The 13,355-nt window shown below is 37.4% G+C and overlaps 1 protein-coding gene across 4 annotated transcripts in view; it reads left to right on the forward strand.

The window, feature by feature from the left end:
* The window catches only part of adcyap1r1a (adenylate cyclase activating polypeptide 1a (pituitary) receptor type I), a 36,511-nt gene that overhangs the window by 11,680 nt on the left and 11,476 nt on the right, over positions 1 to 13,355 (forward strand). For 2 of the 4 annotated variants that reach the window (XM_024274045.2, XM_024274047.2), the window contains exons 3-7: positions 4,345 to 4,438; positions 8,770 to 8,880; positions 8,953 to 9,053; positions 9,119 to 9,216; positions 11,749 to 11,881. In XM_024274045.2, the coding sequence (XP_024129813.1) occupies positions 4,345 to 4,438; positions 8,770 to 8,880; positions 8,953 to 9,053; positions 9,119 to 9,216; positions 11,749 to 11,881 (537 nt within the window). Of the gene's footprint in view, positions 1 to 4,344; positions 4,439 to 8,769; positions 9,054 to 9,118; positions 9,217 to 11,748; positions 11,882 to 13,355 lie in introns of all 4 variants that reach the window. The other 2 variants (XM_024274044.2, XM_024274046.2) reach the window with 1 other exon arrangement.

Genomic DNA, 13,355 nt, shown 5'->3' on the forward strand with positions numbered 1-13,355 from the left:
ACCTCAAGAACTGCTGTCCTGCTTGCGGATTATTTCAGAAACGTATGGATTTGAATGAGCCGATGCACATTCCCAATGAGGGAATCTTTTTTGTTGAGATACTTTCCCCTTTTTCTACATCCCAGTTATCACCTGAACAGTCCATATGACTATGACACGTACAGCAACAACATACATGGAAAGCAGAAAGTGACCATCACGACACTTCTACAGATATGACTTGTTTCATACCCAATAGTTTCCATGCGCATTGCTTTGCTGAGTGTTGGCTGACTGGTTACCTGCTGCTTAGCAACAGGGATGCTTGCTCTGAGGATGACAGGCTTTTCTTCAAAACAGAAAATATGACCCCTGTCAAGAAGAAAAACGGAGGGGGTGCTTCGTTGTTGACAGGAACTGATGGCGTCTGTTGAACGAGCTGAAGGGACTCTTGTCAGGAAGAGATCGTGTAGCTTTCAGACGGCTCCGATGACGCTCCACAGGATCCGATCGGCGTCCGAACGATGAAGAGAGGGATCCGAGGGCATCTTCACAGTTTACTGACCATAACTGGACACGGAGGCCTGGAGTGAAGGAGGCAGAGTGATGAGTCAGCTGTGGCTCGGAGGGCTGGGCCGTATTACACCTATCATTTCATTATGTGAGCAAAGAAGAGGCTGCAAGGAGGCTGAGCGGAGAACGACATGAGGAGAACGCCAGCGATGACAAACACAGACAGCAATACCTTTAGGTGAATCCCAGATGCCTGTACTTCCACTTATTTGAGTTTATGATGCTTCAGGTGAGCATTTTGCAGATAATAAAAATGGCAAATGACTGAAGGAAGCAGTTTGGAGCAGTGCTGAGAGCCTTTATGATTTGAATGCAGGCTGTCTTCTAATAGTGGACCTGGTCCAGATGGTACTGATGCTAAATTTCTTAAACTAGCATCTCCCACTCTATCCTCTCCTTTAGCTGTACTTCTTAATCTCTCTTTCTCGACCTGTGCTGTTCCTCTAGCATGGAAATGTGTTAAAGTTAGTCCGTTACACAAAGGTGGTGACAGTCAAAATTTTAATAATTATCGACCCATTTCCATTATTAACAGCACTGTGAAAGTTTTTGAGTTAATTATTTTTAATCAACTCTCAAAGTTTATTTCTTCAAATAATATTCTATCTCAGTTCCAATCTGGTTTCAGAAAACATTTCTCCACCACTACTGCACTTGTGAAATTCACTAATGATATTTTCTCTAATTTTGACCACAACATGTGCACAGGTACAATTTTCCTTGATCTCACTAAAGCTTTTGATTTGGTAGACCATTACCTTCTTTTGGACAAATTATTTGCAGTCGGCTTATCTAATACTTCTCTTTTATGGTTTAGCTCTTATTTTCACCATCGCCGTCAGTGTGTTTTCTTTAGAGGAAGATCATCTAATTTCACTGCAATTAACAAAGGAATCCCTCAAGGATCTTCCCTTGGGCCATTATTATTTTCCATTTTTATCAATGACCTGCCAAACTGCTGCTCAAAATGTAACATTCATCTTTATGCAGATGATACTATTATTTACTGTTCAAAGCCAAGTGTCACAGAAATCAATTTATCATTACAGCATGATTTTGACTCTATTCAACACTGGTTAAACTCTAATAAACTTATACTCAACAAAGCTAAATCATACTCCATGCTTTTTCAGAAACATTCCATGAATTCAGAAGGAACACATCTTGATTTACATTTTCTTGACTCCTCTCGTCTTGAGGTTACTACATCCTTGAAGTACCTTGGAATTTGGTTAGAACCTAATTTATCATTTCAAACTCATATCAACTCTATCACAAATAAACTAACATACCACCTCAAAACTCTTTATCAGTCAGTTAACTGTTTTAATTTTCAAGTCAGGAAAAGACTCATTTCACAACTGCTACTCCCAATATTGGACTATGGTGATTTCATATTTTTTAATGCCACCTCCTCCTGTCTACACTCTTTAGATATAATTTACAACAGTCTCTGTCGCTTTATTCTTCGTTGTCCTTATACAACTCATCATTGTACATTATATAATAGTTTGGGTTGGTTATCACCATCGGGCAGACGGCAATATCACTGGTTACAGTTTGTTTTCAAATGTATTTATTTTGACTTTCCTTTCTATTTGAAACAGTACTTGGTACCCTATACTTCACAACATAATCTACGCCACAATAACCAGGTTTTTTTTTGTGTACCAAGAATTCACAAACAATCTGGTAAATTTGCATTTTGTTTTAAGGCACCAAATGACTGGAACAACCTCCCTCCATCACTACGCTCTATAAGATCCTTCCCAGCTTTTAGAAGAGCTCTTTTGGTTCATTTTGAACACACGTGCCATTGTTTTTATTTTTCTTATTTTGCATCGCCGTTTTTTAATTGTGTGTTGTATATGCATTTCTCTCTTTTTTTGCCAATAGGAAGCTATTATTTTGTATTTATTTATTTATTTATTTTTTGTTTAATCTCTTGTACTGAATTGAGATGAGGAGGAGAGGTGTATTATGTGAGCCAGTGTGTTTTGTATGAATGTTGAATGTGTGAGTGTTGTTGTTGTTGTTATTATTATTATTTATTATCATTATTATTATATTTATTATTTTGTTTTTTGTCTTGTTTTTATCATCAAATTAGTTTGGTTAAGTTTGCACTGCTGATATTTCTTCTCTGCCATTCTTGGTTGTATCTGGTATTTTTTTGAAAAGGAGGACCCTCTCGAAAACGAGATGTTTCATCTCAAGAGGCTTTATCCTCCCATTCTTGATTTCAAATGTTAAATAAATAAATAAATAAACAAAGACCAAAACATGGATTTAATGGAAATATCGGCCCCATCATCATGCTGTTAAAGTTCCAAAACCTCAAAGAATGAACAATGCATTTTAACTCTACAACTATAGAATATATATTTATGTGTGTTTTTATGTAAAGAAAAAATAAGGTTGGCGTTATTAAAATTAAAAGGTTAATTGTTCTTCAAACTCTTCTGCTCCTACGTTGAGGAGGACCTGGTTGCAGACAAGATGGCAGCTGACAATCATTAGCCAGAAATGGAAATTCCACAAGATTTCAACAACAGTTGCAGCCACTTTTATTGAAACTTTTTAAAGGGTAACCAAACACTAAATCAACCTTTTTTAGCTGTTGACTATAAATGGGACTTTAAAAGTGCTGTTTGTTCGTCCTTGGCAAAATTTTTACAGAGTAAAATAAACTTGTTTAATTCCTGAAATTATGGCCAAAAACCGTCTGTGTGTTGCCCCCCACAGGTTAAAATGAGTTATTACTGTTGAATTTTGTGATTGGTCAACTGGTGTAAGTCTCAGAAGTTTCACATGATCATGCTCTGAGCCGCGGTGTTGACACCGAGAGGGTGGAGATCACTTGCTCGCCAAACCGGCCCTTGGAAAAGTGGCTGACCGGCAGACAGAGAGCCGCTGTGGGATGGGGAGGCAGCCTGCTTGGGTCTCCTGAATTTTATGTTTTTTTTATTATTGTTTACGTTTGACCGCAGTTAGCCTCAACCTTTTACACAATCAACCTGTGATGTTCTGATTCAGTACTTCCTTCTGGCTAACGTTCCAATGCATTCTCACTCCCAACTTGTCACATATAGACGGTTAGGGCCCCCTCTTTAAAGTTTTGTGTGTCTCTAACTCGTTGTTTTTTGATGTGCTGGCTGTTCCCATTGAATCAGGGGGCCCCGACCTCCGGGCCGCGAACCGGTACCTTTACCGCTTTGTACCGGGCCCCAAACAAGGAAAATGTATCTGTCAATTAGGGGTCCACGACCCTTGTCGTCTTTTATATTTGTCAATTTTTCTAAAAATTATATAGATCTGTTCGGCACCCACAGCCGGCCAAAAAACAAAATGGTTGCTATGGAGATAAACCGACATAACATGTTTTTTTCATCGATTTCTCATGTGGGACTCTATCCAGGCCGTAAAAGGCAGATGGGAAAAACCAAGCGGTTTGAAGCTGCAGCGGTTTGTTGAGAGCCTTAAAAAAGTGGTAATAGAGGGGCGACGAGGGCTCGCCCCTCTATTCCACCTGGCTTTAATTTAAGATTATTTTCAAATGAGTTTGCAAAAAGTAAGAAATGTCAAACTTTTAGCAGAAATAAACATAATTAGCTATGTTTAAATAAGCAAACATCTTTATCTCACAAAAATCTGTTTGAGATATTACAAATAAGTTCCTGCTTTGCATTTTTTCCAGATCTCGTCTGAGTGCTGCAAAAGACGGAGATGAGAAACTGTAGAGGATTCTGTCTCACATTCATGGAAACTTGTTCTTCTGTGTGTTTTCTCCAGGTGGCCTGCGAGTCGGAGCACTGTATCATAAAGCGGGAACATGAGAAATGCATGGAGATGATGACGTTGCACAACCCAGATGGCACTGAATATGGTAAGGTGTAGATATGTGTGAGCGGGTTCCTGCCTCCTCGCTCAGAATAACTGAGCCCAAAGCCGCTGTTTTTCACGGTTCTGTTGCTTGGGTTAAGTTGTTCCAGATTTGAGGCTCAAATGCAAAAGACACAACAAAACGACAAAAAGCCGAAGCATGACGACAAAAGTCGAAGTACGATAACAAAAGTTAAAACATGATGAGACAAGATAAAGTATGACAACAAAAGCCGAAGCACGAAGACAAAAGCCGAAGAACAACAAAAGCCAAAGCACGACGACAAAAGCTGATCCACGTCAACAAAAGCTGAAGCATAATGACAAAAGCCAATTCACGACAACAAAAGCTGAAGCATGACAGCAAGAAACGATCGATGACGACAAAAGCTAAAGTTTGATGACAAAAGCCGAAGCACGGTGACAAAAGCTGAAGCATGACGACAAAAGCCAAAGCAAGACAACAAGCTGAAGCAAGACAACAAAACCGAAGCAGGACGGCTAAAGCTGAAGCATGATGACAAAATCAGAAGCATGATGACAAAAGCCGATCCGTGATGACAAAAGCCGAAGAACAAAACCCAAAGCACGACGACAAAAGCTAAGGCATGATGACAAAAGTCGAAGCAAGACAACAAAAGCTAAATCATGGCGACAAAGCCAAAGCATGATGACAAATGCCAAAGCATGATGACAAAAGCTGAAGCATGATGACAAAAGCCGACGCAAGACGACAAAAGCCGAAGCACAACGACAAAAACCGAAGAACAACAACAAAACCTGAAGCACGACGACAAAAGCTGAAGCATGACAACAAAAGCCAATCCACAGTGACAAAAGCTGAAGCACAGCAACAGTATGACTGAGCCCAAGGGGGCAGTTTTTCATGGTTCTGTTAATGGGATCAAGTTGTTCCAGGTTTGAAGCTCAGAGAACATGAAGCCATTTTTCAGATTTAAGAACCAAAGACGATGAATGTTCATGTGGATTTTCCAGAAACACTTTTTTTCTTTTCCTAATCACCATAAATATTTATATTCATCTTTTCTGAGAGTGCAGGAACCTCCGTTTGCTCCTGGAAGCAATTATTAATTATGTTGTTTTCATACGAGACTCCTGCAGTTTAAAATCTTCAAAACCACAAAAAGCAAATCTCAGCTCTGCAGACAGCAGCCAAAAGCTAAATAAAAATGAAAGATCTGGAGCGTGAGATGACAAGTTTAAAGAGGAAAACGTCTCCGTTTTCTTCTGAGATTCGCTATAGATGTATGGCTGACAAACGTACAGGAAAAGAGGCTTCTGCTCAGAGATTCACGTCTAAAATCAGACATGCTGCTACTTTGTGGGATGTTTGTTTGTGTATGTTCTTCACCAGCTTTGACCTTTGACCCTGCCACCTCCTTAAATGAGGGTGTCCTGCTGTTTCTGCTGACAGACCAAACACTGGAGGACTCAAAGTGCTGGAGCTGCAGATCCCTGAACTAAACTAAACATATCCAACTTATGTCTCATTGTGGATCCATTTCTATGCTGATTATTAGTTAGATTTTTAGATAAAATTGATTGTTTTGCTCCGAAATTATGACTGATGTTGTTAATAATTCCTCTGAATTAGCTACATTTGTTTGTTTATAAAATGTGGAATTTCCCATCAGTCATAAAAAATATTTCTCTGCCCTCCAGAGAAAAGTCCAAACATTAATCACAGTCGAAATAAAATAAAAATAAAAGCTCTGATCCGAATGCTAAAGATGCACTGCAGACGTAGAGTGCAGCTAAATCAAATTAGCTCAGTGCTGAGACTAAAACCAGAAAAGATCTTCATCTCTGAAAGTCAAACCTGTCAGTCTGTCAGATCGAGCAGCAAGAATGTCATTTTCAGGGCTGTAAAGATTCGTTGTGTTGTGCGAGCCGCGGCCAGTGACGCAGGCCCAGTGTTTTATTAAGCCGGTTACCTCAGTGGCTCAGTGCGGCTCATTTGGCTCAGATTTGCCCTTTAAAAGGTAATTGGCTTCGTGTCCGGCTCAGCAGACAGGACCAAAACAGATTACAGAGCCGGCCGGGGAAGAGAAAGGTCTGCCGACGCACAGACACCCAACTCCTGCATGTCTATTCTTTCATTTGAGCAGCAAATGAACCCCGGCTTAACAATGTGGTGAAGCGGTGCACGTGGAGGGGCCGGCGGAGGGGCCGGTGGAGGGGCCGGTGGAGGGGCAGGTGGAGGGCCAGGTGGAGGTTCAGGTGGAGGTTCAGGTGGAGGGGCAGGTGGAGATCTGCTGAACACAACTCCACAGAAGTGGAGAAAAAGAAAACGATTGTAAAGTAATAGTCTCTGTAAATCAAGTGGTTTTATTAAATAACAGGAAACATATTCTACTGTTTGATAAAAAGGCGACTTTGGCATTTTATTAAGATGAACCCAGTTATTAAATAATTTTAACCATTTACTAACTTGGCATGTTGAGAATAGAAACTGGTTAAAACTGTTATTTTGATGAGTCGCTACAGTAAATATAAAAATTAATGTTTTACTCTCTTTGCACATTCATAGTAAAATAGTTTATAATGTTTTGTCTGCAGTAAATAATTTGGATCTTCTCCTGTAGAGTTTTGCAAATTTTATTTTCTCTGCAATGGACTTTCTTATCAATAAACGAAAGAAAATTACATTTAAACTGAACATAAAGCGCTGCAAACGGTTTACTTTGATCACAATTTTAGTATTGAATCTGTCTGTAGAATGGTAGTTTTATTTTGGATAAGAAGGGTACGGTGGCCCTAAAGTTCAAATTATATCAACAAATCGCTCAACTCAAACCATATTAAACATGCAAAAGAAATAATAAAAAGCAATATTACATTTTAGAAATCAAAAAAATAGTAGAAACCAAAACATAATTCCAAAAAAATGAAACAAAATCTAAATTAAAAGTTGGAAAATGAAATTAACCAGAAAAGGTCAACACGATATGGATGATAATATGAGATTTTTTACATTTTTTTCAAATTTCACAATTTTGCCTGAAAAAACTTTGTTTTAAAGAAACCTGCACAGTGTTACAGAATATTTGGGCTATCTGACCGAAACTTATTTTTGGGCGTGCATCCGTACCCAACAGCCAATCAGAATTGAGTATTCACCCAGCCCATTTGAAGTGCAGAAACACAATGTTAGTTTCTTATGGTTGTATGTCAGCATCTTTGTTTTCTTGGAGTAATACTGCAGACAGAAAAGTGTTTTGTTTAACACTTCTGAGATATCTGAGTTAACACTCTAAAAATTAAACAATCAGAGAATGAAAAGGAAGGAAAAATGTTCTCTGGCCTTTTTTTGGTGAAAAGCCACATATTGTCATATAAAATTGACCTAGTAAAAGATTGTAATTAATCATAATCCAGAGGTGTGATTGATCTGAATAATCAATTAATCAATTGAAAGCACAAGGAGAAATCAGCAGCACCAGAAGCTATGTATTTCTATAAATGAAAACTTGACTAGAAAATTACAGATTTGTTCCATGAAGCAGAATAATCTAGAACTTCTTTAGCAGAGAAAGTACCTTAACTTTGTGTTTTGTAATTCTGTTTTTTACAGAATAAAAGAGAAACTCACCTAAATATTTCTAGAAAATCTTTCATATAAAATCTTTTTATATTGCTAGTTTTATCTTTTTTAAGCCTACCCCTGGAGAACCCAATCGGAGAAATTAAGCTGATTTTATTTTATTTTATTTTATTTTAATTTTAATTGATTTTATTTTGTTGTGTTTTGTTTTATTTTATTTTAAATGACTTTATTTTATTGTATTTTATTTATTTTTTGTTTTATTTTATTTTATTTTGTTTTATTTTAATTTTTTATTTTATTTATTTTATTTTAATTTTATTTTGTTTTTTTTATTTTGTTTTGTTTTATCTTATTTTAACTGTTTTATTTTATTTTATTCATTTACTTATTTAAAAAAATAAATACATAAAAAAAAATGTCAAATAACCTTTGAAAGCCCAGAATAAACTATGTTTGTGTTATTTGGTGAAGCAAGTTGAGTTATTTCAATCATAATGTTGGTTGTGAAATACGACTTGAAAACTATGTATATTGTTTATGTTCTGTTAACTAACTCTTGTCTAGTTAACTGATGTGATTTCAAAGTGATCTGATTATCATCATTTGATGTCGCTCATTATTTCCACACAAATAAATCAGTGACGATGTAAATTATTGTTTTCTTTTGAATTTATTTTGAATGAGCGAAGGATCATTTTCATTTTTTTAGATTTCTCTGTAATTTATTTACTTGAAGCACGGACTGATGGTTCGTCTGTCGTCCTCAGCCTGTTCGTGGATGTGGGACAACCTGACCTGCTGGCAGGCGGCCAACGTGGGCGAGGTGGTGGTGGTCAACTGTCCCGAGTTCATTCACGACTACATCGGTCCAGACGAAGGCGAGCAGCGCCGCCAGATCCAGTCCAGACAGAATTCTGGATCCTTTAGTCTCACTTCTGTCTATCTTCCAGAAATGGGGCGGGTCAGCCGGAACTGCACCGAGTACGGCTGGTCGGAGCCTTTCCCGCACTACGTGGACGTCTGCTTCCTCTATGACAACACCACCAAACCGGTACGTCATCGACGTCTGAAAGTCCAAACCGAAGCTGCCCTGACATTCTGGTCCTGTGTTGGTAGGACATGTACTACGCATCGGTCAAAGCTCTGTACACGGTCGGGTACAGCACTTCTCTGGTCTCCCTGACCACCGCCATGGCCATTCTCTGCAGGTTCAGGTGAGCCGCTCTCCTCCTCTGTGGTTGGTTTGTTCTACAGGCTTTACATCCTCAAACACGAAATATTCCTCACAACAATGTATACATTAAAATAAAATCATCAGTGATTCTTTTATATTCATCAAATGATATTTTAAATCCAACTGATTGAAAAACAGACATATAAAGAATAAAATCAGACTTATGGCGACATTACTGTGTTTTATGACCTCTGTCTGTAAATGCAGTTCATTCAATATTCAAATATTTAATGAACATTTTATTATCTATTACGTCCTGCTGCTACTGCTGGACCTTTTTTCCATCCCGCCCTTCTGCTCACCCGGCAGGTGTGGCCAATCTGCCTTAATTGGCACTTGCTGGGTATTTAAGACAGAGGAACCCTCAGTGAGGCAGTGAGGGAGGAGGTTGAGGTTGAGGTTGAGGTTGAGGTTGAGGTTGAGGTTGAGGTTGAGGTTGAGGTTGAGGTTGAGGTTCTTTTTTTCACCTCTTTGTCCTCAGCAGTCTTACACTGCTGGGTTTTGATATTTTAGTTTGGAGTTGGACCTTGGTAGTCTTGATTTGCAGGCTTTATTTGTTTTCTTTAGGCAGCCATTATCAGGAGCTGCTGACTCAGACGGTCGACGTGACCGGGTCAGCAGTCTCCATGACTTATTTTATGTTTGGTAGAGGTTCCAATTCCTTTTGGTTTGTCTTTTCTTTTGGACCAGCACACTAATTATTTCATTTTGTTTCTTTCAGACCACACAGTTTTGTTTATTGAATAAACTGTGTTCCTTTTCCTCTTACTGGTGTCCAGTTTTTACGTTATTGTCCCCTTTTGTGTTTAATCCCGTACACCTGGACCAGATGTGCCTGTTGGAGATGTAACATCATCACAAAAACATCTGGTGCAAAATGAGAGAAAACTACAATCTTGTCATGAATCACAGAAATCCTTTAGAAACATTTAGTTTTATTCAAAATCAGGTCAAAGAACGTCCAGATTTAGTGGTTTAATTGTTTAATTAACTCTATTGTTTAAACAAAGCACAACCTGAACCTTTTTGACTCACGTAAGAAAATGCATACATAAAATATCTATAGGTCTATTTTCAAAGTGTTCCCAGTGGTCTGATAATTAGGATTATATAGTTTTTAGCTAAAACCAAAAACCTGTGTTGTTGTCGAGAACACACACTAAAAAAAGTGAATTGTTGCATCAATTAACACAAGTTCTGTAATTCATTACATCTGAAATTATTTATTTTCAAAGTAAAATTTTGATTAGATGGTTTACTCAACTCTAATTTTTAATTTGATAAAAACTAATATATTTAAATATAGCAAATTACAAAATGTAAGTAAACTGTTCTAATCTTTCACTTTTTACAGTGTAGTTTCATCAGAAATTCTTCTCTAAATTGTGGGCGGGACTTCCCTCCCCTTCCCTTTCGCATTGCTGAGAGGTCTCTGTTTACACTCTTTGCCACTAGCTTACAGCCCCTCACGACCCCCCAACCTAACATTAGCGGTGCAACAAAAATGATAGTTTAAATCCAGTTTAGATCCAGATTTCAGCTCAGATGAGGAAAACAAAGACGTTCATGGATCTATTTGTAACTGGATGTTCAGAATGGGGCGGACCAGAAAGTTTTTAGCCCCACCCAGTGTATTTTCTACATCACAAATATGATCTTTTTTTTGTCTGCTCCTAATTCCTAAGAAATCGAATACAGAAAAACTCAATTTCATTTTCTTTGTTTATGCCTTCTATCATCAGAAAAACGCCACAATTTCCATGTATACCTGGATGTACCAGTCGATATAGATGTGTGTACATGTAATCATTTCTTTATTTTCCAATTAATTTATGACTTTAAATAATTAAATGTGATGTATTTGTGTACATCTTAAGCATTTTTTGTGTTTTGATTGCTTGAAGTTTTTCAGGAAAAGATACATTTGTGAAGATGAGTGTCTTAGTTTGGTTTTTGGTCGTTTTCTCTGCTGTTTTCCTGTCAGTCTCAGCAGGTTTAAATCATCCACAGCTGTCTTCATTTGTGTTAATGATCCTCAGTGTATTTAAGTGTTTGGTTTTCAGGTTGACTAGTTTTAAAACCTGAGGTGTCGACAGTGACGCTTAAACACAAACTCTCATCTAGCCACTTTTCTCCTTCACAATCTACTGGAAATATCCTGTTAACGCTTGAAAAGTTACAACAAATTTACTTTTGATTATTTATGCCCATAACATATGAAATATTAGTGTAAATATTGAATGAAATTGTCATTTTTGTAGCTTTAGCTCAGTTTATTTCAAGAATCCTTCCATAGTTTGAGGGAAAAATTACTTTTTATTTAAAAGTGTATTCATGTGTTTTTGTGGGAAGATTTTTGCAATGATACCTTACCAGTTAACTCTTGTATATATACATATTTTTTTTATTTTACACCTCCCAATATTATACTTTACTAGCATAACATCTTTAGACAACAGGAAACTCTCTTCAGGACGATAAAGACATGTTCTGAACTCTCTGCTGTCTCCAGGAAGCTCCACTGCACCAGAAACTTCATCCACATGAACCTCTTCGTGTCCTTCATCCTGAGGGCCATTTCGGTTTTCATCAAGGACGGGGTTCTGTACGCCCAGGAGGACAGCGACCACTGCTTCACGCACACGGTGGGTATCTGTCAAAGCGTTATTAATGCTCAGCCAGGAGAATCGCTTTCACTCTGGAGCTGTAATCAGGAGTTTAAATGCGCCCCACACTCCAATAAAACAATTGATAGAGCAGCCGTTAAAGGATGTTTGAAAAGCATCATTAGTTCATCAGTCCGGAAGGTCATAACTGATGATTCCTCTGCAGTGCAGCCACTCCTCCTACAGATCCAACAGGATCAGAAGATTGCAGGCTGTTTTGGACTTTAGCTAATATTTTGGTTACGTGCTAGCTGTTTTAGATAATTTAGGCTTATTTTTTAAGGCTGATTTGGAGTTTAGATAATATTTTAGCAACAGGTTAGCTGTTTTATCTAATTTAGACTTTTTTTTTTGGCGGGGGCTGTTTTGGAGCTTAGCTCATAAATGCTAACTGTTTTAGCTAATTTAGGCTTATTTTTTAGGCTGTTATGGAGTTTGTGAATCCACAAGTGAAGGTAACAAGTGACCTAAAAAAGCATTACTCAAAATCAAGTAAATGTCACACTAATCGACGACTAATCAACTATTAAAATAGTTGAGGACTAATTTAATAGTCGATTAGTCGATACTTTATATTATATGGAGTCAGAGTGTAGTAAAGTTTTAGCATTATGCTAGTTTTTTTTTTTACTTTAAGGTATTTAAGGTTGTTCAGGCTATTTAGGAGTTTAGCCAATATTTCAGCTACATGCTAGCTGTTTTAGCTAATTTAGGTTTTTTTTCAGTTTTTCAGGCTGTTTTGGAGTAGCTAACATTTAACCTACATGCTAGCTGTTTAAGCTAATTTAGGCTTTTTTTTGGCGGGGGCTGTTTTGGAGCTTAGCTCATATTTCACCGACATGCTAACTGTTTTAGCTAATTTAAGCTTATTTTTTAGGCTGTTTTGGAGTTTGTGAATCCACAAGTGAAGGTAACAAATGACCTAAAAAAGCATTACTCAAAATCAAGTAAATGTCACACTAATCGACGACTAATCAACTATTAAAATAGTTGAGGACTAATTTAATAGTCGATTAGTCGATACTTTATATTATATGGAGTCGGAGTGTAGTAAAGTTTTAGCATTATGCTAGTTTTTTGGACTTTAAGCTAATTTAGGCTTTTTGGGGGGGGCGGGGGGTTGTTTTGGACTTAAATGAATATTTCAGCTACATGCTACATGTTTTAGCTAATGTAGTGTTTTTTTTTCTATTTTTCAGGCTGCTTTGGAGTATAGCTAATATTTAAGCAACATGCTAGCTGTTTTATCAAATTTAGGCTTTTTCTTAGTTTTTATTCTTAGGCTGTTTTGGGGTTTAGTTAATATTTCAGCTACAAGCTAGTGTTTTTAGTTAATTTAGGCTTTTATTTTTTGTTTTTTGGGATTTTTTGGACGTAAGCTAATATTTCATTTGCATGATACTTGTTTTAGCTAATTTAGCCTTTTTCAGTGTTTTAGGATATTTGGAAATGT

This window comes from Oryzias melastigma, linkage group LG17 (assembly GCF_002922805.2).
Source record: "Oryzias melastigma strain HK-1 linkage group LG17, ASM292280v2, whole genome shotgun sequence".
Lineage (NCBI taxonomy): Eukaryota > Metazoa > Chordata > Actinopteri > Beloniformes > Adrianichthyidae > Oryzias > Oryzias melastigma.